The 26,566-nt window shown below is 38.1% G+C and overlaps 1 protein-coding gene across 3 annotated transcripts in view; it reads left to right on the forward strand.

Moving 5' to 3' along the window:
• PLS3 (plastin 3) overlaps nt 1–26,566 on the forward strand; it is an 87,635-nt gene that overhangs the window by 45,547 nt on the left and 15,522 nt on the right. For all 3 annotated transcript variants that reach the window (XM_079911378.1, XM_079911379.1, XM_079911380.1), the window contains exons 3-6: nt 17,169–17,332; nt 23,341–23,470; nt 23,979–24,111; nt 26,326–26,407. In XM_079911378.1, coding sequence (XP_079767504.1) covers nt 17,169–17,332; nt 23,341–23,470; nt 23,979–24,111; nt 26,326–26,407 — 509 coding nt within the window. The remainder of the gene's footprint in view (nt 1–17,168; nt 17,333–23,340; nt 23,471–23,978; nt 24,112–26,325; nt 26,408–26,566) is intronic.

Consider the following 26,566-nt stretch of genomic DNA (forward strand, 5'->3'; position numbering starts at 1 on the left):
AAGTTTTAGAAGCTACACTTTAAACTGTGTTATTGCTAATTATATCTAGTGTCTAATATGGTCAAAGGTTTTTAGTCCAGGATCCCAGTCTTTAACTGGGGGCTGCTGTGGCTCCTGAAATTTTTAGACAAATTTTGTGTTGTTATCTTATTTTGTTTATCATATTTTTCTGAGGAGAGGATTTGGAGCTTTCACCATATTCTTAAAGGGCCAGGTGACCCCTGAAGATGTTAAGAACCATTAGATGATGTTTTTACCTTTCCCTAATCAGCGTGGCTTTCCTGCCTTTTTCATGGATCTTATGTGCCTTTGGAGAATGCACACTGTTCGACCTTCTTAAATTGAATTAGCATCAGTATAAGATGGGAAGGATTAGCCTGCCACTTGGTTTATCCTTAAACATCATATAACATGTCTTCGAATTCAGCAGCTGAATTGGAAGCAATTTATAGTATTTACATTCCAAATTTCAGTGCTCAGGTCAAGTCAGTGAAGATAATGAGAAAACAGGGTAAGACCTGATTATTGATGTGTGTGCTCACATGAGTCAACATGTGCTTTGCGAGGAAGACTAATACTATTTGGTATCTCCTTGATTAAAGGGTATGAAGTTAAATCAAAATGATTTGTTATTTAAATCAGAATCTACTCTTTGACCTGTGTTGGGAACCCCATCAGTGAAAAGTGAGGAAATACACATCCCTATTCCCATACATTTATGAGCAACATTTTCTATGAAGTCATTTAGTAATAACAACATGCCTTGGGAAAAATAATGACTCCCCCAGCCAGCGTGACTATTCATAATCCCATCAGAATTCTAACTAGGAAAAAATAAGTCCTGGATCTAACACTTTTGTGTATGTGTGTGTATGAAAAATAGGCAGTCAATTAACTTGCCATAGATACCACTTACTGGAAGAAGTGTACTACTCAGTTTAATACAGATTGATTATGAAAAACAGCAGGTGAATTCTTGGCTGCAAGACTTTTTAAATCGCATTATTCTGTAGAAATTGTTCTTATCATAATTGTTTCCTTCAAACCTTCTGTTTTATTTATATTCATCTTTCAGTGTTTGGGACAGCCTGATTTGTTTTTTTTACGAATAGGATTTGGGGGTGGGGGACCTTATTGCTATTGCTTAATCTTCAAGGCCTCACCTCCTCAAATCAATGTTTATTGTTGAATACAAGCCTTATCCTCATGTGCAGCATCTTGGAAATATTTGTGTGCAATATTTTTTAAAAATTAAAGCTAATTTGAATATGGTTTACCTGATGGCACTGGGATACTTTTATCAGTAAAAGAGCTTAATTGCTCTTTTAAAGCTTAATGATATAAAGAGGGTTGACCAGTTATCTCCAAGGAGGAAACAGGGCTAAATTGGTCTGAGAGATCAATTAGAGCTTGGACTGCAAGAAAGGGTCATTGTGGAACTACTGTCTTACTTTAAATCATACATCTTGGAGGGTTTAGGGTAGGCAAACACCTTCCCAAAGGTGGGAGATTGAGCCGTGTGTCTTATTGAAGCCCTACCAGGCATGTACTTCTATGATATGTAGACTCTTATTACTCTATATGCTGTAAATAGGAATTCTGGAGTCCAAAATTTCTGCCTGTTCCACATATTATTATTTTCTATTCCCCCTCAGTATCTAGCTCACTGTTGCACATGTTAGGTTTTCAATACATAAATAGTTAATTGATTGAATTCCAAGGAATTATAGGTAGTCTTTTCATGTACTGGGACTTTGTCATTATCACAAGCGGTCTTTGTTATGAAGATTTTCATCATGGCGGAATTTATTCTGAAGGCTTTGGCCATTACAATGTAACACATAAAATTTATATTTTTCAGCATATTTTTAATATGCTTATGTATAGTCTGTCTTTTAGAAAAGTGTTTAAAGACCCAGCTGAATCTTTTGATTTTCCCTTAAAATATTTGTAGTTTTTAGTTATTCTTATTTGCAGAGCCCTTAGGCAACTGTCAAAGGTGTTATGGAAATCCTTTTTTTTTTTCATTCAGGGAAACTTGATTTTAAAAACAAGCTCTATAACCTATTTTCCTGACAATTCTTTCTTATGGGGAGGGGAGGGGAGGGAAGACTACTTTGTCTCAGTTCAATTGTGACACAATATGGAAATCATTATATGATTTTTCCCGTCTATTAAAAATAATAGCCTTGATTATCTCTTTAGAAATTCAGCAAAATAATAGTGTGTGGAGAAAATCTCTGTAATTACCACTAATCATGGGTTTTGTTCAATCAATTAATAGTGCTTTGAAACTCTCTTTACTAGCAATAAAAATCGAGTATTAAGATTTACATTCTCCTTTCACTCACTTTCTGCACCTGCTTAGTGTTAAGTTCCAAGCAGTATATTTTCATTTAATTATTTTCGTTTTCTCAACACTTGTTTCTAGTATTTTCCACTGGGATAGCAGAATCCTTGGCTCTCATTTTTTCCTACTTCATAATGTTTCTGTTTTAATTTAAAATGCTGCAATGCTGTGTAAGTTCATTCTAAAGAAGAATAAATAAAACTTTTCAGAACACATAGGAAGTAAATATTTTACCAAGGAGAAAATGTCTTTTACACTCTGGGACTTTAATCTTGTTATAGAAGCTAAAGGTCATTTGAATGATGCCTTGTCATAAAGATAAATTCATGTATTGTAGATCTTCTCAGATTGGCTTTAGTCCTGCAAACGCTTTTTTCTCTCCTGAGCAATAGCCGCTCAGGTTTTTTTTCCAAACAGGAATTCAACACTTCTGAAATAAAATAATGGGGTTTCATAAATGACTAGGAAGAATGTGGGTTTATTCCTTTGAGGCTGCCCACCAAACTAAGACAACAATTTTTGGTTATGGTGATTGTAGCTGTACCAGATTTTCTCATCTCAGGAAGTTGAGTTATTTCAAATTACTTGATATTCTCTAGTATATAAAAACCACATCAGGATGATGCCGCAAAAAGCATGGTGGTTTCTTTTAATTTACTTTTAGTATTCAATAAGATGACACCAGTGCATATTTGTTTAATTATGGCTTAAAAAATTAAAACTACAGCCCAACCAAAATAAATAAATAAACCAGTGCTCTTTCACTGTGCCATCTGGTTAATTATCGATGGAATATTAGAAATGAAGGTCTCAGGATAGTCTGAAAACCATGTTTTGACTGTGTGGAAGATAGGAACACAGATTGGGGGTGTGCGAGAATGCGCTCGTGTGTGTGTGTGTGTGTGTGTGTGTGTGTGTGTGTGTGTGTGTGTGTGTGTGTATTTTTTAAGTGGGAAAGCGGTAGCAGGTGGAAAATGATAGCCAAACTGCTGGAAATTTTGAGTTGGAAAACAGTTGATAGACAGCATTTTTGATTGCCTGGTCTCAGCCCTCTAACCCTGTCCAGCCTTCAGCTGTAATTGACCTCCACCTTTGGGGATCCACTATTAGGATGAACTCTTTGGTAGCGACCTCTATTCTATCCTTAGCTGGGACTCATTAAACTGCCTCTTATATGTATTCGCTGGAATGAGCTACCTCAAAAGGTATAAGCTGTGAAAGGCAAAACCCGTGTTTAAGCATCTGGAGATGTTTAGCAGCTGCCTTTTCTAAAGTTTTAATGCCTAATGAAAGCTCGACTTTATTGCTTAGATCTGAGGGTGGAATATAATCTAAATTCTTCTGCACAAGTCTTTTGGCTGAGTCTTTTAAATTAATATTTTGTGTGCTTTCATAGGCAATCAGGATCGTGTGTGTGTGTGTTTAAATCCATTATTGTTAGATATATAGATTCCTTTTGTCATTTTTTTAGTGCAAAAAATTTGTGGAATATATTGGTTAAACTAAATGGAACTTTTAAACACAGCTTTTCTGAAAGGATGTGCATCTGCACTTGATTGGTTTTCTTCTTTAAGTCCTAATGAGTACTGTCCGTAGTGGGTTTGTAAAGAGGTTGCATATGTATTGCAGATGAGGACACACATACGTGACCTGTTTATAAAGAAAGACACTAGATTTAACAGATTCAAGGATGAATAAAGCAACACACAGATACACACAAAACCCAGGGGTCAAGGGAAATCCCATTCTCTCTCACTGTCAGATTTATAAGACAAAGTAGCACCCCAAAAGATGCATTTGAAGTGATAGATTGTACCACATACCACCTGGACATGGGCAGTGTAAAACAGAGGTAAAATCAAAACTACTTGAATTCTGGCTCAGCTTTCGCCAGACAAGTACTTAAAATAGCTTAAATAACAGGATGCAAGGGGAGGGAAAACATTTCCTTTTAAGGATATGCATTCTTGGTGTGATTCAAACTTCTGCAGGAACATGGCTGTATAATAAGTTTATTTACTTTAAGGTTACTTGGGGGAGGGTTTTGGGAGAGTTAACTGGCATCTAAAATAATACTTGGTAAGAGAGCATAATGAGGTTTCTTTCAAAACAATGCAGATGTGAATCTACACGTGTCATCATAGAGACAGACAGACAGACAGAGAGGATCTATTGTTAAAAACATTTGGTTCCTCTCTGATGAATTCAGCAGCCAGTTTGAAAGACACTGAGACACTGGCCTCTCTGGTACAGCACTGGGAGTGTCTTAGTGATTTTTTTTTTCAAGTCTAGCGATCTTTCTTTAAAAATAGAACACTTGATCCATTTCTTGAAGTTCAGCTCTGGACTCCATGCGGGAACTTTGTTCATTGAGTAGGTGGAGTTTCTTCTTTTTCCCTGCAGCCCGTCAGTGTCTGCCCACACTGGCCATATTTTCTGAACCGAACAGTTGAGACCTGTGTTTGCAGAAACATTGAGAACACTGTAGATAATACAGGCTGTATGATAATATCTACTTTATCGGGTGGTCGAAAATATGATGCTGGAACGGAAGAGTCTTCGAAATGCAGAACCTGTTCCACCCCACACCAATCTGTAGTTAATGAGGAAGGGGCAAATGAGCCAGAAAGGGCCTTCAGAATATTGGCAGCTTTAATGAGTAAATAAAGGACTGCCATCCTGCCAGGAGGTTGTGATTTCCAGTTGTTAAAACTGCTTTCAGTCTAGAGCTGTGTTTTGGGGTCCATTTGTTATTAAATTCTCATGTTTATGTCAAAACTCAGAATACGAAAAGTTCACCATCAAACATAGTCTCGAGCTCCTGGTTAATAACGTCACTGAAGAGGGAGAAGCTCTCTAAAATGCCTTTGTGCTGTCCCATATTCTAGCCTTCCAAAGTGCAGCACATTAGATCTCTGATATTGTTTAAGGGTGTGTGTGTGTGTGTGTATGTGTGTTTTGGCTGGGGATTGGAAATAAAATTAGCATAAAACTCTTTTAAAATAATTGCACCCTGTTTTGTCTTTCAAGTACTTTAGCAGCTGGGAGATTTTCCAAAATTAATTGCAAGCTGCCTTTTTAGGCTCCCTCTGCCTTATTGAAATTAAAATTGTTTTCTTCAAAAGGTATGATTTGGGGACTCTAAGAAAACCTTGCAGTAATTTACTAGTACTAACACTAAAATGCCTTTGATCTCGGGAGGTAGTACAAGCCAGATCTGCTGTTAAAATATGGAGAAACAGAGTAGATAAAACTTTACAAATATGTAAAAGTAGATGACACATGGTCAGTGATTCTTTTCCCATATCAGGAAGGATACAGGAAAGAGATTCAAAGTGACTCCAAATTTTTATAAGTATTTTGAAGCCACAGTTTCAAGAAAGAGCCACAGATTCTGTCTGATTAATTCTGTATCTTTGGTGTCTAGCGCTGTGCCTGCCACAGAGTAGGTACTCAGTTTGCTCTGGAGGTTGACTCCTGCTATACAAATGCACAGGTATTTCTTAATAAAGTCAAAGCAGGTTTCTACATTTAGAATGAGAGAGAGGTCCTGACCTGACAGCCATCACTGGTAGTCTACTTGGAGACTCCTTGGTGGGTGTGTTCAGTTAGAAAACCAAATTACAGATCTGAAGGCTGCTGGGTGGGGACAGAATTAGAACAAAGGGAATGAGATTGAATGTTATTTAAGGGATATTTCTGTCCTCAGGGTTTCCTGATGAATTGCCATTCAGTTTTTCAGTGCTATTTCTGCATTTTTTGGTCATTGTTGTTTGCTTAGTTCTGTTTTTTAAATGCTCATTAGATTAGAGCATTCTTTTCCTGGTTTAATACTTGAGGATCCTAATAAGAACCTACTGTATGGCACAGGGAACTCTTCTCAATACTCTGTAATGAGTACTGGGACCTACATGGGAACAGAATCTATAAAAGGGTGGATATATGTATATGTATAACTGATTCACTTTGCTGTACAGCAGAAACTAACAACATTGTAAAGCAACTGTACTCCAATAAAAATTAACTAAAAAATACTTGAGGATCAATGATTCCACAAAAATTACTTTTCCCTCTGCTTATTCTATGCAAGGTACTGTGCTACATATTGGGGTGGGAGATAAAAAGGTTTAGAAGAATCTTCATCAAGAGATTTACAGTCTCATAAGATTGTCAGGTAATGACAAATTCTTATTCCTCCAACCGCCCTTTAAAACGTTCCTGTCCATTACTAAAAGCATCTGTTATTACTACACTTACTTCAAAATGGTATTTCCACATGTGGCTATTTTATGTTAGTTATATTTTAGGGTGGTTACTTCCTGGCATCTTTTAATCACATCAGTGAGCTTCTAATTAATGCTCAAGAGAGGTTATTTCAGAGAGGGTGCGCACAAGTGGTAGTTCCCCCATTGCCTGCACCTCTCTTCTACCTAAAGCGAAGAAACTGCCAGATAGACTAGACTCTCAGGGCCTTTGTCAGTTTCATGTAGCCCTGAATTCATTATAGTTCTCCAGTATTTATTTTTAAACATCTCTACCTTCCACTTCTGTTGTATCCCTAAGAACACAAAAAGAACAACACTCTAGCTCTAAACTGGATTAAATAACATGCTTAAATTTTGCTCAGATATGTCATTTCAGAAGTCAGAGAAAAGTAGAATACATTTAAAAATATCGTTCTATCAGAAATTGCTAGCGGGGAAACAGGTTTTTTTTATATTTAATTTTCTTCTTGGTAACTCATTTTTTTAAACATCTTTATTGGAGTATAATTGCTTTACAAATGGTGCGTTGTTTCTGCTTTATAACAAAGTGAATCAGCTATACATATACATATATCCCCATATCTCCTCCCTCTAGCGTCTCCCTCCCACCCTCTCTACCCCACCCCTCTAGGTGGTCACAAAGCATGGAGCTGATCTCCCCGTGCTATACGGCTGCTTCCCACTAGCTATCTATTTTACATTTGGTTGTGTATATATGTCCACGCCACTTTCTCACTTCGTCCCAGCTTACCCTTCCCCCTCCCCGTGTCCTCAAGTCCATTCTCTATGTCTGTGTCTTTATTCCTGTCCTGCCCCTAGGTTCTTCAGAACCTTTTTTTTTTTTTTTTTTAGATTCCATATATATGTGTTAGCATACGGTACTTGTTTTTCTCTTTCTGACGTACTTCACTCAGTATGACAGTCTCTACGTCCATCCACCTCACTGCAAATAACTCAATTTCGTTTCTTTTTATGGCTGAGTAATATTCCATTGTATATATATGCCACATCTTCTTTATCCATTCACCTGTCGATGGACACTTAGGTTGTTTCCATCTCCTGGCTATTGTAAATAGAGCTGCAAAGAACATTTTGGTACATGACTCTTTTTGAATTATGGTTTTCTCAGGGTATAGGCCCAGTAGTGGGATTGCTGGGTCATATGGTAGTTCTATTTGTAGTTTTTTAAGGAACCTCCATACTGTTCTCCATAGTGGTTGTACCAATTCACATTCCCACCAGCAGTGCAAGAGTGTTCCCTTTTCTCCACACCCTCTCCAGCATTTATTGTTTCTAGATTTTTTGATGATGGCCATTCTGACTGGTGTGAGATGATATCTCATTGTAGTTTTGGTTTGCATTTCTCTAATGATTAATGATGTTGAGCATTCTTTCATGTGTTTGTTGGCAGTCTGTATATCTTCTTTGGAGAAATGTCTATTTAGGTCTTCTGCCCATTTTTGGATTGGGTTGTTTGTTTTTTTGTTACTGAGCTGCATGAGCTGCTTGTAAATTTTGGAGATTAATCCTTTGTCAGTTGCTTCATTTGCAAATATTTTCTCCCATTCTGAGGGTTGTCTTTTGGTCTGGTTTATGGTTTCCTTTGCTGTGCAAAAGCTTTGAAGTTTCATTAGGTCCCGTTGGTTTATTTTTGTTTTTATTTCCATTTCTCTAGGAGGTGGGTCAAAAAGGATCTTGCTGTGATTTACGTCATAGAGTGTTCTGCCTATATTTTCCTCTAAGAGTTTGATAGTGTCTGGCCTTACATTTAGGTCTTTAATCCATTTTGAGTTTATTTTTGTGTGTGGTGTTAGGGAGTGTTCTAATTTCATTCTTTTACAAGTAGCTGTCCAGTTTTCCCAGCACCACTTATTGAAGAGGCTGTCTTTTCTCCATTGTATATTCTTGCCTCCTTTATCAAAGATAAGATGACCATCTGTGCATGGGTTTATCTCTGGGCTTTCTACCCTGTTCCATTGATCTACATTTCTGTTTTTGTGCCAGTACCATACTGTCTTGATTACTGTAGCTTTGTAGTATAGTCTGAAGTCCGGAAGCCTGATTCCTCCAGCTCCGTTTTTCTTTCTCAAGATTGCTTTGTCTATTTGGGCTCTTTTGTGTTTCCATACAAATTGTGTGATTTTTTTCTTCTAGTTCTGTGAAAAATGCCATTGGTAGTTTGATAGGGATTGCATAGAATCTGTAGATTGCTTTGGGTAGTATAGTCATTTTCACAATGTTGATTCTTCCAATCCAAGAACATGGTGTATCTCTCCATCTGTTTGTATCATCTTTAATTTCTTTCATCAGTGTCTTATAGTTTTCTGCATACAGGTCTTTTGTCTCCTTAGGTAGGTTTATTCCTAGGTATTTTATTCTTTTTGTTGCAGTGGTAAATGGCAGTGTTTCCTTAATTTCTCTTTCAGATTTTTCATCATTAGGGTATAGGAATGCAAGAGATTTCTCTGCCTTAATTTTGTATCCTGCTACTTTACCAAATTCATTGATTTGCTCTAGTAGTTTTCTGGTAGCATCTTTAGGATTCTCTATGTATACTATCATGTCATCTGCAAACAGTGACAGCTTTACTTCTTCTTTTCTGATTTGGATTCCCTTTATTTCTTCTTCTTCTCTGATTGCTGTGGCTAAAACTTCCAAAACTATGTTGAATAATAGTGGTGAGAGTGGGCAACCTTGTCTTGTTCCTGATCTTAGTGGAAATGGTTTCAGTTTTTCACCATTGAGGGTGATGTTGGCTGTGGGTTTGTCATATATGGCCTTTATTATGTTGAGGAAAGTTCCTCTATGCCTACTTTCTGGAGGGTTTTTATCATAAATGGGTGTTGAATTTTGTCAAAAGCTTTTTCTGCATCTATTGAGATGATCATAGCTTTTTATCCTTCAATTTATTAATATGGTGTATCACATTGATCGATTTGTGTATATTGAAGAATCCTTGCATTCCTGGGATAAACCCCACTTGATCATGGTGTATGATCCTTTTAATGTGCTGTTGGATTCTGTTTGCTAGTATTTTGTTGAGGATTTTTGCATCTGTGTTCAACAGTGATATTGGCCTGTAGTTTTCTTTCTTTGTGACATCTTTGTCTGGTTTTGGTATCAGACTGATGGTGGCCTCGTAGAATGAGTTTGGGAGTGTTCCTCCCTCTGCTATATTTTGGGCGAGTTTGAGAAGGATAGGTGTTAGCTCTTCTCTAAATGTTTGATAGAATTCACCTGTTGTGGCCTCTCCCGCTGCTGAGCACAGGCTCCGGACGTGCAGGCTCAGCGACCATTGCTCACGGGCCCAGCCGCTCCGCGGCATGTGGGATCCTCCCGGACCGGGGCATGAACCCGTGTCCCCTGCATCTGCAGGCGTACTCTCAATCACTGCACCACCAGGGAAGCCCTTTTGGAAGATTTTTAATCACAGTCTCAATTTCAGTTCTTGTGATTGGTCTGTTCATATTTTCTATTTCTTTCTGATTCAGTCTCAGAAGGTTGTGCTTTTCTAAGAATTTGTCCATTTCTTCCAGGTTGTCCATTTTATTGGCATAGAGTTGCTTTTAGTAATCTCTCATGATCCTTTGTATTTCTGCAGTGTCAGTTATTACTTCTTTTTCATTTCCAGTTCTGTTGATTTGAGTCTTCTCCCTTTTTTTCTTGATGAGTCTGGCTAATGGTTTATCAGTTTTGTTTATCTTCTCAAAGAACTGGCTTTTAGTTTTATTGCTCTTTGCTATTGTTTCCTTCATTTCTTTTTCATTTATCTGATCTGATCTTTATGATTTCGTTCCTTCTGCTAAGTTTCGTATTTTTTTGTTCTTCTTTCTCTAATTGCTTTAGTTATAAGGTTAGGTTGTTTATTTGAGATGTTTCTTGTTTCGAAGTAGGATTGTATTGCTATAACCTTCCCTCTTAGAATTGCTTTTGCTGCATCCCATAGGTTTTGGGCCGTCGTGTTTTCATTGTCATTTGTTTCTAGGTATTTCTTGATTTCCTCCTTGATTTCTTCAGTGATCTCTTGGTTATTAAGAGGTGTATTGTTTAGCTTCCATGTGTTTGTATTTTTTACAGATTTTTTCCTGCAATTGATATCTAGTCTCATAGCATTGTGGTTGGAAATGATGCTTGATACGATTTCAGTTTTTTTAAATTTACCAAGACTTTATTTGTGACCCAAGGTATGATCTATCCTGGTGAATGTTTCCTGAGCACTTGAGAAGAAAGTGTATTCTGTTGTTTTTGGATGGAATGTCCTATAAATATCAGTTAAGTCCATCTTGTTTAATGTACCATTTAAAGCTTGTGTTTCCTTATTTATTTTCATTTTGGATGATCTGTCCATGGGTGAAAGTGGGGTGTTAAAAGTCCCCCACTATGATTGTGTTACTGTCGATTTCCCCTTTTATGGCTGTTAGTATTTGCCTTATGTATTGAGATGCTCCTATGTTGGGTGCATAAATATTTACAATTGTTATATCTTCTTTTTGGATCAATCCCTTGATCATTATGTAGTGTCCTTCTTTGTCTCTTGTAATAGTCTTTATTTTAAAGTCTATTTTGTCTGATATGAAAATTGCTACCCCAGCTTCCTTTTGATTTCCATTTGCATGGAATATCTTTTTCCATCCACTCACTTTCAGTCTGTATGTGTCCCTAGGTTTGAAGTGGGTCTCTTGTAGACAGCATATATATGGGTCTTGTTTTTGTATCCATTCAGCCAGTCTATGTCTTTTGGTTGGAGCATTTAATCCATTTACATTTAAGGTAATTATCAATACATATGTTCCTATTTACCATTTTCTTAATTGTTTCGGGTTTGTTACTGTAGGTCTTTTCCTTCTCTTGTGTTTCCTGCCTAGAGAAATTCCTTTAGCATTTGTTGTAAAGCTGGTTTGGTGGTGCTGAATTCTCTTAGTTTTTGCTTATCTGTAAAGGTTTTAATTTCTCCATCGAATCTGAATGCGATCCTTTCTGGGTAGAGTAATCTTGGTTGTAGGTTTTTCCCTTTCATCACTTTAAATATGTCCTGCCACTCCTTTCTGGCTTGCAGAGTTTCTGCTGAAAGATCAGCTGTTAACCTTATGGGGATCCCCTTGTATGTTATTTGTTGTTTTTCCCTTGCTACTTTGAATATTTTTTCTTTGTATTGAATTTTTTGTAGTTTAATTAATATGTGTCTTGGCGTGTTTTTCCTTGGATTTATCCTGTATGGGACTCTCTGCTCTTCCTGGACTTGATTAACTATTTCCTTTCCCATATTAGGGAAGTTTTCAATATAATCTCTTCAAATATTTTCTCAGTCCCTTTCTTTTTCTCTTCTTCTTCTGGGACCCCTATAATTCGAATGTTGGTGCGTTTAATGTTGTCCCAGAGGTCTCTGAGACTGTCCTCAGTTCTTTTCATTTTTTTTTGCTTTATTCTTCTCTGCAGTAGTTATTTCCACTATTTTATCTTCCAGGTCACTTACCCATTCTTCTGCCTCAGTTATTCTGCCATTGATCCCTTCTAGAGTATTTTTAATTTCATTTATTGTGTTGTTCATCATTGCTTGTTTCCTCTTTAGTTCTTCTAGTTCCTTGTTAAATGTTTCTTATATTTTGTCTATTCTATTTCCAGGATTTTGGATCATCTTTACTATCATTACTCTGAATTCTTTTTCAGGTAGACTGCCTATTTCCTCTTCATTAGTTTGGTCTGGTGGGTTTTTACCTTGCTCCTTGCTTCTTCATCTGCTGTGTGTTTCTCTGTCTTCTCATTTTGCTTAACTTACTGTTTGGGGTCTCCTTTTCGCAGACTGCAGGTTTGTAGTTCCCATTGTTTTTGGTGTCTGTCCCCAGTGGCTAAGGTTGGTTCAGTGGGTTGTGGTGTAGGCTTCCTTGTGGAGGGGACTAGTGCCTGTGTTCTGGTGGATGAGGCTGGATCTTGTGTTTCTGGTGGGCAGGACCGTGTTTGCTGGTGTGTTTTGGGGTGTCTGTGACCTTATTATGATTTTAGGCAGCCTCTCTGCTAATGGGTGAGGTTGTGTTCCTGTCTTGTTAGTTGTTTGGCATAGGGTGTCCAGCACTGTAGCTTACTGGTTGTCGAGTGGAGCTGGGTCTTAGCATTGAGATGGAGATCCCTGGGAGAAGTTTTGCTGATTCGTATTACGTGGAGCCAGGAGGTCTCTGGTGGACCCATGGCCTGAACTTGGCTCTCCCACCTCAGAGGCACAGGCCTGACACCTGGTTGGAGCACCAAGACCCTGTCAGCCACACGGCTCAGAAAAAAAGAAAGAAAAAAAGAAAGAGAAAAATAAAGTTATTAAAATAAAAAAAAATTAAGAAATTTAAAAGTAATAAAAAAAGGAATAAAACGAAAGAAAGAAGAGAGCAACCAAACCAAAAAACAAATCCACCAATGATAACAAGTGCTAAAAACTATACTTAAATAAAAAACAAAACGGACGTACAGTACCCTAGGACAAATGGTAAAAGCAAAGCTATACAGACAAAGTCACACAAAGAAGCATACACATACACACTCACAAAAAGAGAAAATATAAATATACACATATATATATGTAAAGGAAGAGAGCAACCAAATCAATAAAGAAATATATATATTTCATTGTTCCCAAAGTCTACCGCCTCAATTTTGGGATGATTCGTTGTCTATTCAGGTATGCCACAGATGCAGGTACATCAGGTTGATTGTGGAGATTTAATCCACTGCTCCTGAGGCTGCTGGGAGAGATCTCCCTTTTTCTTCTTTGTTTGCTCCTGAGATTCAGCTTTGGATTTGGCCCTGCCTCTGCATGTAGGTCGCCTGAGGGCATCTGTTCTCCATTCAGACAGGACGGGGTTAAAGTAGCAGCTGATTAGGGGGCTCTGGCTCACTCAGGCCTAGGGAAGGGAGGTGTACGGAATGCGGGGAGAGCCTGCGGAGGCAGAGGCCAGCGTGACATTGCAACAGCCTGAAGCATGCGGTTTGTTCTCCCGGGGAAGTTGTCCCTGGATCCCGGGACCCTGGCAGTGGCGGGCTGCACAGGCTCCCCGGAGTAGATGTTGGGACAGTGACCTGTGCTCGCACACAGGCTTCTTGGTGGCGGCAGCAGCAGCCTTAGCGTCTCATGCCCGCCTCTGGGGTCCAAGCTGATAGCCGTGGCTCGCACCCATCTCTGCAGCTCATTTTGGTGGCGCTATGAATCCCCTCTCCTCGCGCATCCCAACACAGTGGTCTCTTGCCTCTTAGGCAGGTCCAGACTTTTTCCCGGACTCCCTCCTGGCTAGCTGTGGCGCACTAGCACCCTTCAGGCTGTGTTCACGCAGCCAACCCCAGTCTGCTCCCTGGGATCTGACCTCCAAAACCCGAACCTCAGCTCCCAGCCCCGCCCGCCCCGGCAGGTGAGCAGACAAGCCTCTCGGGCTGGTGAATGCTGGTGGGCACTGATATTCTGTGCAGGAATCTCTCCGCTTTGCCCTCCGCCTCCCTGTTGCTGTGCTCTCCTCCGTGGCTCCGAAGCTTCCCCCTTCCGCCACCCGCAGTCTCCGCCCGCGAAGGGCCTTCCTAGTGTGTGGAAACCTTTCCTCCTTCACAGCTCCCTCCCACTGGTACAGGTCCCATCCCTATTCTTTTGTCTCTGTTTTTTCTTTTTTCTTTTGCCCTACCCAGGTACGTGGGGAGTTTCTTGCTTTTGGGAGGTCTGAGGGCTTCTTCCAGCATTCAGTAGGTGTTCTGTAGGCGTTGTTCCACATGTAGGTGTATTTCTGATGTATTTGTGGAGAGGAAGGTGATCTCCATGGCTTACTCTTCTGCCATCTTGAAGGTCTCTTGGAAAGAGTTTTGATAGTTGCAAGGAATAAGCTATCTCCTTCTCTAAAGATATCGTAAAATGAAGGAATATAGTATTTAGATACTGAGGTATAGTAGTGATCAGAATGTTATTACTCTATATTTGTTTTTCCTGTGTATGATGGTTTTTATCTCCAGTTGGTTTTTTTTTTTTTGTTTTTTTTTTTTGGCCATATGCGGGCCTCTCACTGTTGTGGCCTCTCCCATTGCGGAGCACAGGCTCCGGACGCACAGGCTCAGCGGCCATGGCTCACGGGCCCAGCCGCTCTGCGGCATGTGGGATCTTCCCGGACCAGGGCACGAACCCGTGTCCCCTGCTTCGGCAGGTGGACTCTCAACCACTGCGCCACCAGGGAAGCCCTATCTCCAGTTTTTTGAGCTAAAAGGGGACGTTAGAGATCATTTGATCTAAAGTCCTCCTTTTACAGATGAGAAAACTAAGATCTGGAGAGATGACTTGGGCAAATTAGTAGCCAAGATGAAATTAGATCCGGTGTCCTATTACTCTCTCTTGTTGTGTCCCTTCATCTATGCTGTGTTTCTTTCACTTTGTCACACTTAACTCTCTAGTACTGAGCTCTCATTTAACTTTTTAAAGAAAATGGGAGAAATAGACTGGTATATGCATAGGAGAAGGTGTATTGAAACCCACGAATTTCACTCATTAAAAATAGCTAAAATCCTGCCACAGTGCCACGTGGATTACTTTGTTCCTTTTAGCAGCTGCAGATGTTGTTGCTGGATTGATTTCTGCATATAAACACTTTACTAATCAAGTGTTTGATGTATGGCCTTTTATAAGTTCAAAGCAAAAAAACTTGAAGATGTGCCCTAGGGGAATCAAGTGCTTTACCTCAAAGGAAATGTTAGTGGTTTTCAGAAGTGTTGGGTAGTTTGGTGATGATGCTTTAAAAGTATAGATATTTTAATTGATAGATTAAAAATATGGTAATCTATGTTTAAGAATATTTGACTCTAAAATCATATACTTCATTAAAAGTAAACGTAACAATATCATCAGCTTTCAATGTATTGGTTTCATACAGGGGATTTAATATTTTAATAAGAGCTTTTATGATCAGTTCCCTGACCTCATCTCTCATTTTCTCCTTTGCTCACTCTGCTGAAGTCATACTGGATCTTTGCTGTCCCCAAAACACACCAGACACTCTTCCACATCAGAGACTTGGCATTTGCTATTTCCTCTATCTAAAATTCCCCCCCCCCCCCGATAGCCATATGATGTGCTTTCTTTCCTCACATAAGTCTTCGTTCAAATATAACCTCATCAAAGTGGCTGTCCTTGAACCTTCTATCTAAATAGCACCCCCACCACCGCCCACATCCCCACCTGTCACTATAACGCAGGGTTCCTCAACTTCAACGTTGACATATTGGGCCACACAGTTCTGTGGAAGGAGGGTCATATGCATTGTAGGATATTTAGCAGCATCCCTGGCATCTATGTACTGGATGCGGGGAGCATCTTCCCCACCCCCAGCTGTGTGTGCTAATCAAAAATGTCTCCAGACATTTCTGAATATTCCCTGAGGGGCAAAATAGCCCCTAGTCTAACCCCTAACCCCTTTATTTTTCTTCATAGCACTTACGCCATATTACATTATGTTTATAATCATGCCTTATGTTATATGTTATTTGCTTATTAGTTGTCATTAGAATGTGAGCTTTTGTACAGCAAGACTTTCTTTCATTGATTGCAGTATCCCCGATCCCAGGAACAGTATCTGGTACAGTTTTTAAGCAGTAATATATCAAATAGATTAACTTCATAGTACATTTTCTTGAATGGTGTTGTGTTCATCTTGAGTCATTTCTCTATTCAGATTGCTTCTCTTTATTATAATTAAATTTATATATGAAAATCAGTGGAGGACCTAAGGAATAAAAAGCATTTTTGAACAATAAGTATTTGAAATTGCTGTTGAAAGTCCAACTGTCTTTACTAAAAAAATATACCCAAGTGATTATAACCCTCAGGACATTAGCCCTCTTTTCCGATAAATTAACTTTTTGTCATTGATCAGTTTTTTTCCCCCATTTTTAACAGTTTCAGAATAAAGCTCATTAGCACTTAGATACAGTGTTAAGTTATGAAAGCACAAAAATTTAAAAGTTATTTATACATTTGGATTACTCATGACTGCATTTATTTTTATGAACTCTATATTTGTTTTGGCTAAACGTTTATTTACATTAACTCTTGAAAAAATTGGCACTGAAGATGGTATTGTAATTTCAGACGTACTATGTAATATAATCAGCATTAATTCATAAACTGTTCTGTTAGACTAAGGGGAGAATAAGGGGCATAAATCTTCTAAATAGCTACAGTAGAAATTGTTTTATACCATGGCAGTGTTTTATTGGTGTATAATATATTAATTGTTTAATTTTTAAAGTCCTGTCAGCTTTATGATTTAATAATAATTTTATTCAGCAGCTATGTTTTCTTAAAATTAGGGATGCTATTTTTAAGTAAAGCTACTTATACACTGTTTAAAACATTAAAAACATGATGTAAACCATGCCCTTTCAGTTAAAATTTGCATTTCCCTTTCAAACAGCCTTTGGTACCAAACAATAAGAAAGAAAAACATTGTATTTAGGCGAGCTTATGAACTGAGCCTAAAATGAAGAAAAATACTCTAATAGGTTAATTTGTTTCCGTTTTTTGCTTGGTCTCCCTTTTTACAAAGATCTCAACAGCAATGGATTCATCTGTGACTATGAACTTCATGAGCTTTTCAAGGAAGCTAATATGCCATTACCGGGATATAAAGTGAGAGAAATTATTCAAAAACTCATGCTGGATGGTGACAGGAATAAAGATGGGAAGATAAGTTTTGACGAATTTGTTTATGTAAGTATGTGAAAACCTACCATTATTAGAAGTGATGATTGCTCCTTTGTCTTGTGGGGTCTTTTAGTAGTAAGTCCTATTAAGTTCCTAAATATATCATAGTAGTACTGTTATAACTAATAAAATTTCTCTCATCCCACCCACTACATTTAGTTCATTCTTTTAGCCATTAGAATATCTTAACAAAAGAATCAAGAAAAGAACACTTACAGAATCAAAGATATAATGCGTCTGCTCACTGTGTAAGGTGAACAGTCTCCTTTGGGGGCATCATTTAAAGGGCATTTTTCAAGGTGTGAAATGACATCCTCCAAGTGCTTTTTCTGTCGGGAACAGTGTACTCCCAAATTTTAACGATACACCCTGACTCACAGTCTTGGATGCTTCCTGAGTTGAACTTTCTGATTAAAAAGATGTTTGCTACTCTTGTGGTAGTAGTATTTAACTGTACCGTTTTCCCTAGGATGATGATTTTGATAATTAAAAGTTAGAAGCACATCTTTTCGGTCCATTGGAAGAGGCACTTAAAATTCTTGTTTTCTTCTCTAGTATCATCAAATACTCTTCAAGGTTAGGGGCTGATTTCTTAATTCCTCTACCCCCAAGCACCTAGTGTTCCATACTCAGTGCATAGAGAGTGTATGTGTGGTACTCACTATTGAAGCCTAATGCTTTTAGCTGCTAACTAGCAGGGTCAAGGTTTTTCTAGACATACGGCATTTTCCATCCATATTCATTAACAAGGTATTTGAGATATACATTAAAGAATAGCTGTTGCCTCTCCCCTCAGTTAAGGACACTTAAGATTTTATTGTTTTTATTTATTATTCATTTAAGGCTGAGTTTGACTAGATCGAATTTGGCATTCCTTATATATATTGCAGATAGGTAATTAGTGCCTAATACTTATCACAAACTTTCTAGCACTCCTATCCTTTTCCACGTTTGTTTTTGCCCCAAGACACCTGAAATGATAGCATATACTCCCATCAGTAACCATAGCTCAGTAAAGGAGGTGAAATTCTGATATGTTTTTTCCAACTAGAATTAACCCCTTTAGAACACCTTGAGAGTTCCAGAAGCAAATTGACTAAGTAGTGGTGTCTACTCAACTGATAGCATTTGCCTGGGGGTGGGGCAGGGCAGGGCGTGGCTGGGAGGAGGGGAGTGTTACTTTTTTTTAAAATGCAGACATATTTCATAACTATAATGCTATAGTTCTTGCCATCTCCTTTTGAAATACTGATCTCCTCCCCACCATTTTTTGTCTCCAGTTATTGCCAAAGCCTTTTGTTTCGAATCCTATGTTCAATAGTAAGTTGCAATTGACTTGCAATATGAGCGCTTGCATGTCCTCTGATGTATAACTTGCCTCCCTTGTAACTGCATGTTTAATTGTGAGTTTAAAGCAGCTTAGAGCAGTAGATAACTATGATCACTTATTTTTGATATAATTTTCTGCTCAGAATTTTTTAATCTACTAAAAAGAACAGACTTAAATAATCAAGATTTGCAGTGTGCCAGTATTTTGAAGGACACAGTTATGAAATTGTCTTTGAGAAAAATCATCTTAGGGAAATATTTAATTTTGTATATTTTGAAACGTTGCTGATTCCACACAGCTGTTTGTGGCTCTTAAGTGAAGGCTGTGATTACCCTAGTATTTTCTTAAAAAGTGAATAACAGGCATAATAATTTTGGCATCACCAGGGATTTTTTTAAAAAATAAAATACTAATGAGGACCTTGTTGGTTAAAATGTATATTTTAGAATTGGAAGAAATCAATATGTTTATACTCCTTCATTCTTCAAATTAAAAAAACCTGGGTTCCTGAAAAAGGAAGTGACTTGCCCAACATTACACAGGGGACTAGTGGCTTTTTCCAGTTACCTCCCTTCTATTCAAGAAATTTGAAATCTGAAGGACAGTAAAATAACCCACATGAAGTTTCAGAATGATACCACCGTGACTGTACTGAAAGAAAGATGGGTATGTAACCAACCAAATGTCTGTCCACTCCCATCTGCCTTGTCATCAATGAAACATCTTACAAATTGTCAGACAAAGTATGGGTAGATCCTAGTTACCTGAGCAAGAGGAAGCACATTATTCCTGTCAGGGATTAACATAGGAAGTAGAAGTAAACATGTTCTTGCATGTTAGATTTTTGGTTTTTATTTTAAATTGCTACCTAAGAGGTGTTAATTGCAAACCAGGCTACAAACAACATGTTTATATTAATTTTGGAGAAGAATATATATATATATGGCAGAAAAGAGCCCCCAAATCATATATAAACTTCACGTGTTAAAATTAAATATATTAACTGATCTTATTTCTTCTAAGTATTTCAAAACTAAATTACTGGATTTTTATACTTCCGAGGTAATAGTGGGGTTTTTGTTTGTTTTGTTTTGTTTTTCGCGGTACGCGGGCCTCTCACTGTTGCGGCCTCTCCCCTTGCGGAGCACAGGCTCCGGACGCGCAGGCTCAGCGGCCATGGCTCATGGGCCCAGCCGCTCCGCGGCACGTGGGATCCTCCCGGACCGGGGCACGAACCCACGTCCCCCGCATCGGCAGGCGGACTCCCAACCACTGCGCCACCAGGGAATCCCAATAGTGGGGTTTTTTACTTCATCTGTAAAAAGACTGGTATGGCGATAAGTTCTTTCAGCAGAGAAATCTGCATTGAACTCTTATTTTCACAGTGAGAACCTTGCTCTTACATAATGGTAATAAGTTATTGACCTGTTTTAGAACTTATACTAATATTACCGACCTCATAGGATTAAGTAGCTTCATATATGTAAAGTGCTTAGAACCATACCCGGTATATAGCAAATGCTATACAGGTGTTAGTTGTTGGTAGTTATTTCTATTTATTAAAAAGGCAGTGTTCTTTTCCTATTATTACTAAGTTTAGGCCTACAACAGATTCCCCGAAAAGTAAAAATTCAAACCTGCTGCGTTGGAAACAAGCCTCAAACACTGGAAGCCAGTCAGTATTTTTTTGCAATTCATTCTAAAATCTTTCCTTCTTAAGTCCTGTGCCTCTGCATTGCTTTGGTTTGGCCACTAGTGCTGATCTAGGAAGGTGATGACACTTTTGAAAGGAATAAGAAACATATACGTTTCATAAAAGAGACTGGAAAAGATATATAGAACCAGAGTGAGCAGTGTACACCAGGAGTTTGTTCACACATGATAAAGCAAGTCCCTCCTCATGGAGGGAAAACAGCATGAAACAGTGAGCTCATTAGTATCACCACGGGCAGCTTTGAAAAGATTCATTGACAACTCTCCAGCACAGTAGTTGGCCTGGTGCTGTCTCTGATTTCAGAGATTCTTGTAAAGCCAAGGCTTATACTCAAATTGCTTTATCATCCACTCGACTGATTCCTTTACTAAAGTAGAAAATAAAATGCAAATTCTCACGTAGTGAATCAATTTAACAGATACATAAATCTTCAACTATCACTTATCTTTTAACATTTTTTTAAACCTAAAGAACAGAGGAAAATACTATGAAACTGAAAATTTGAGCCTGGCTAGAAGAATTTATTTTAAAATATTTAGAGAAGGAAGGTCATGTAACTTTTGTAAGACAATTGAAAATTAACTCATTTAATTGCAACTTTGTATTCAACATGTTGTTCCCAAGCATCAGGAGTTTAAGTAGAGCTATGTAAGTAATTGCATTAGAATATTGTACAGTAGACATTCTTCTTTAAAAGTTATTTGTGTTGTTCCTCTTTTCCATGATGTTTACAAAGTTTTTCAGCTGAAATAGTGATCATGGAAACAACCTAATTTTTAGAAGCTAATGATCCTTAAGGCAAAAATAGTCGTGATAAGAAAAATAACTTTTCATATGTCATTCTGAGGGTAGTAGCTTCGAGGCAATCACATTTTGGAGATTTTTGTCGTTCCAGTGATTTATGGTATCTCAGTCAGGAGAAGCACACATTTTATATTTTAATTTACTACACAGTGTTATACTAAATGAAGTAAAGTTCAGAATGAGGTAGAATAGTAAATATTGTTTTTCCACTGAGCAGATACGTATAGTTATCAAAGAGGGAGCTGTGGGAACAGAATGCATCACAGTTAAGATTGCTACATTCCCAAGTAACCATTTTGTTGTCTAATCTTGGCTTGGAAGGTAAGGTAAATTAAATGAAATTACAGGTGGAATCAGTGTGAGTAAAAATAATTTTAATAATTTGAAATTACCCAGAGTACATGAGTCAGTTCCACATTATGGATACTTAACAGGAGTCAGTATAATGGCCAGAGAGGAGGAAGAGTGATTTCATTGGCTGTGTGTAATATTTAGAGTAGTCAGTGTGTGTGTGTCTATATACATATACAGACATAGACGCGCGCGCACACATTCTGAGTCTACCTCTGAAATTACAGGTATAGCACAAAATCACAGCTATGGAAATTGAGTAAGCTTGATTTTGTAAAACTTACTGCTTACTAACTATTTTCCTAAATAAAATTGGGTTTATAAGTCCAAGGAAGGCCAGGATTTCAGGACGGTAACAGGAAAAGATGACTTTGTGATGGGGCTACAGCAACTTTCCTACCAGTTAGAAAGAGTCTGTCTCAGTTGATTAATTACAAAAAGATGCTCTCCTGGAGAGACTAAATGTAAAAAGGCACTCCTCTTTCTGCCTGCCACAGTCTTGCACTAGACACCAGGCCTGCTTAGGGGAGCATGGGCTGGATTTCAGCTTCTACTCATGCCTGCTCTCATAGACACAGCCTGAACTACTAAATACGGTGACCCTGTTCTATGACCTTCAAACATAGGCTACCCCTCCTGAGGTGTGTTTGTGAGTATGTACTTGTCAGTAATGTTAAAGGCCTTTGGGTTATCTTCTGTTTGCTCAGCAACTTTTCCATTAGGGCCGTAAGTTTCTTTCGATAAGTCTATTGTGTTCTAAACATGTTTTAAAGAAGTTTTTATGAAAATGCTACATCTTGCTCTTGTTTTTCTGGCAGTGGCTAATTTAGCCATGCACATTGGTAGCTCAGGAACAAATTGGAGATTAGGTAAGTTCCAGTATTTCAGACATGTATAGGCAGACCTTTGGAATGTCCGGTCATTCAGTCAAGCGGTTAGAGTAGGGTATGAAATTTGTTTCGTTACAGCCTGCTTTTGTACAATTAGAATGTGCAGGTTAATTTCATTAGCCATGTGCCTTATTGTGAAGAGAAGCTTGATCACTGAAAAGCCTCTTTTCTGGGTTTATTCTTTTTTTTTTTTTTTTTTTTGTCTGCGTTGGGTCTTAGTTGCTGCGCACAGGCTTTCTCTAGATGCAGCGAGCAGGGGCTACTCTTCGTTGCAGTGCGTGGGCTTCTCATTGCAGTGGCTTCTCTCGTTGCGGAGCACGGGCTCTGGGCACACAGGCTTCAGTAGTTGTGGCTCTCGGGCTCAGTAGTTGTGGCTTGTGGGCTCTAGGGCGCTGGCTCAGTCGTTGCGGCGCACGGGCTTAGTTGCTCTGCGGCATGTGGGATCTTCCCAGAGCAGGGCTCAAGCCCGTGTCCCCTTGCACTGGCAGGCGGATTCTTAACCACTGCGCCACCAGGGAGGTCCCAAAATTTTCATCTTTCTTTGCACTATGAATCGTGCTTAAAGAAGGGGGAATCCTTCAGTCTTTTCTCTCCAGGAAAGGAACAAAGCCTTCCTTGTTCTAGAAAATTAACAGATTTACCTGTGCCTTTAAACAACACTAGTCTTTGGCTTAAAACGGATTCAGCGCATGTGGCACTTGATGTTTTTGACAAGTGTGTGCAGTTGACCTCTGGCACTTCATTTTTGGTAGCAGTATTGAAGTACTTGTTTAGCATCTTAAAACTCAAGCCTAGTTTGCCTTATCTTTTAACACTCATCACCTATGGGGGAAAATGTAGGTTACCACAGTATAAAAGAAGATAAATATGCTTATGGTTGTACCTGATTGAAAATTGTGAATCAACAACATATTTTCGTTACTAGATTTTCCAAGAGGTAAAAAGCAGCGATATTGCCAAAACCTTCCGCAAAGCAATCAATAGGAAAGAAGGGATCTGTGCTCTGGGAGGAACTTCAGAGCTGTCCAGTGAAGGAACGCAGCATTCTTACTCAGGTAAATAGTTTCACATGTGTTAGGTGACCACAGTGAACTAAGTAGGTTGCCTGCTATAATGTCAAGGAGGGGCTCTAGAAATACATTGTCTCCTAATTAAGAATACAGTCGAAGTCGTTGTGACCTATATTTGGACTTGGGACTAATACTTCCCATAAAGGCATTACAGGTATTTATTGTACGGTTTCGTTAGCTTGTAAGAGCCATGATACAATACGTGCACAGATAGGCTTTATTACAGCAGAGCCCTACAGTAATATAAATAGAATTTCTAAAGAATTTTGTAACTAACTTCCAAGGATCAGTTAACCCTGCTCTATTCTTTTTGTTTATTTTATAGCTCCTAATAGCCACTGTGTTGCATTCACTTGTCTGGGTTTCCAAAGAGGATAACAACAGGCTTGTGATACATTAACGTACAGCTCTCCTGAACAACTATTTCTGGCTTTAGAGTCAAATAGTTAACCTAGAGTATGAACTAATGTCTTCTTATTCTACATAATTTTAGAGGAAGAAAAATATGCTTTCGTTAACTGGATAAACAAAGCTTTGGAAAATGATCCAGATTGCCGTCATGTCATACCAATGAACCCAAATACCGATGACCTGTTCAAAGCTGTTGGTGATGGAATTGTGCTTTGGTAAGATTTCCAAAAATAGTCTTCCATGTAATTGACATAGTTGTTTCTGGATGCTTGACGGATTCATCTCGGGGAATAGCCAGAATTGAAATTTGTCTAGGTTCTGCCCATTTCATCTCTAGGCCTGTCCGTGAAAGTACCACCAAAGGTGAATCTAAAACTCAGTCATTTAGACCAGAGACCTCTTCCTAGAGAAGCTCTCAGCTTCCAATTTCTTCTCACCACTGAGTAAGCTAAACAATACAACTTAGTTGAACTTTTTATGTCAGCATCTCTTTATTCTCAAGTACCATAGGTTCCAAAAGAGAAAAACAGGCCACTTGGCACTTTTCACCCTCCAATTACTTATTTCTGAAAAAATGCATTTGTCACTCCTGCTGCCCCAGACCCAACAGTGTCTTGGCAGAAATGATATAAGATTATCAACAGTTTGTCAGTGAATGCAACTCTTTTTTGAGGCAGTGGCGTACAGTGGTTAAGAGCATGCTCCATAATCAGTCTGCCTAGTTCCTGTTCAGGCTCTGCCACTCAGTAGCTATGTATCAATAGCTGCAATCAAGATACTGACCCCTTTGAACCTTCCTACACTGTTGGTGGGAATGTAAATTGGTGCAGCCACTATGGAAAATACTATGGAGGTTCCTTAAAAAACTAAAAATAGAGTTGCCATATGATCCAGCAATCCCACTCCTGGGCATATACCCAGACAAAACTATAATTCGAAAAGATACATGCACCCCAATGTTCACAGCAGCACTATTTACAATAGCCAGGTTGTGGAAGCAACCTAAGTGTCCATCGACAGCTGAATGGATAAAGGAGATATGGTACATATATACAATGGAGTACTACTCAGCCATAAAAAAGAATGAAATTATGCCATTTGCAGCAACGTGGATGGACCTAGAGATTGTCATACTGAGTGAAGTAAGTCAGACAGAGAAAGTAAAATACCACATGATATCACTTATATGTGGAATCTTAAAAAAAATGATACAAATGAACTTATGTACAAAATAGAAACAGACTCACAGACAGAAAATAAACTTATGGTTACCAAAGGGGAAAGGGGGAGAAAGAGATAAATTAGGAGTTTTGCATTAGCAGATACACTCTATATATAAAATATACTATATATAAAATAGATAAACAATAAGGTCCTACCATATAGCACAGGGAACTATATTTAATATCCTGTAATAAACCATAATAGGGAAGAATTTTTTTAATAAATAAAAGGTACTTGATCACTTTGCATTTCAGGATCCATCCATTATGATCCCCATATTATTGTACTTGCTTCACAGGGCTGTTGTGAGCTTTAAGTGACTATATAGAGAGCACTTAGAACAGTGCAATGGGTATATTTCTGATGACAGTGTACAATATATAAAATTCTTTTTTCTTTCAATAAGGTCATTTTGGTTGTTTGAAAAGCTGATTTTAAAAATGTGAAATATCCCCTTACTTGCCACTTATCGGCTGTAAAGAGATATTCCCGATATGTTTTAATATAGAGACTCATATGGTACTATTTACTTAATATTTAAATTTTGCATGGAAAGAAGCATGGTTTTCCCTATGCAGAATAACTTGTTTTAGGGCAGTATTATAAACATCTAAGATGTTAGAGTCTAACTCCAAATTTTACCAAATGAGATTCTTCCTAAGTCAGATTCTAACCTAATTAAGATAACTTTTCTTTTTCTCTGTATTATCACTGTATTTCCAGCACCAAATATAGTACCTGGTACATCATCTAGGCACTCAATAAGTATTTGGTGAATGAAAGAATCTCATGCTCAACTAATTTTACCTCTTTGTAGATAAATGGTCGTTTTAATTGTGCATTGTGTAATCTAGAAGAGAGATTCAGTTTCAATGTGCGATATTATCTGTTTTTAATATTTATTCAATAAAGTTTTTTTTAATATCCGAGTAATTCATTCTTCTAAAAGAATGTGGAAGTTACAAAAAATTAAATAAGACAGTATACCCTAATGCCCAACTCAGAAATACTCAACTACTGTAAATACTTTGGTCTTTTTTATTTGCATTTTTATATGTATAGTTTTTTTGAGATCAACATGTTAAAAGTCATATGTTGCATTTTTTTCAGATTATATGAGAGACATGTTATAATAAGCCTTACAGTATTTGTGTATATTAAAGATTATTTTAAAATAAGTCAACTCATTTCAAAATTTGTTTCAGTAAAATGATCAACCTTTCAGTTCCTGATACAATTGATGAGAGAGCAATCAACAAGAAGAAACTTACACCCTTCATCATTCAGGTATGCACCATTCTCCCCTCCTTCCATGAAACTACTGTTTGAGGACTGTTCTACAGACCATAGGCTCTGCACTTTTCATCTTCTCATTTAATTCTTATAACAAGTCTGAGTTGAGGATTGTTTTCCAGATTTCATAGAAAAGAGAAACTGAGACTCAGA

The sequence above is a fragment of the Stenella coeruleoalba genome, assembly GCF_951394435.1.
Source record: "Stenella coeruleoalba genome assembly, chromosome: X".
Taxonomy (NCBI): Eukaryota; Metazoa; Chordata; class Mammalia; order Artiodactyla; family Delphinidae; genus Stenella; species Stenella coeruleoalba.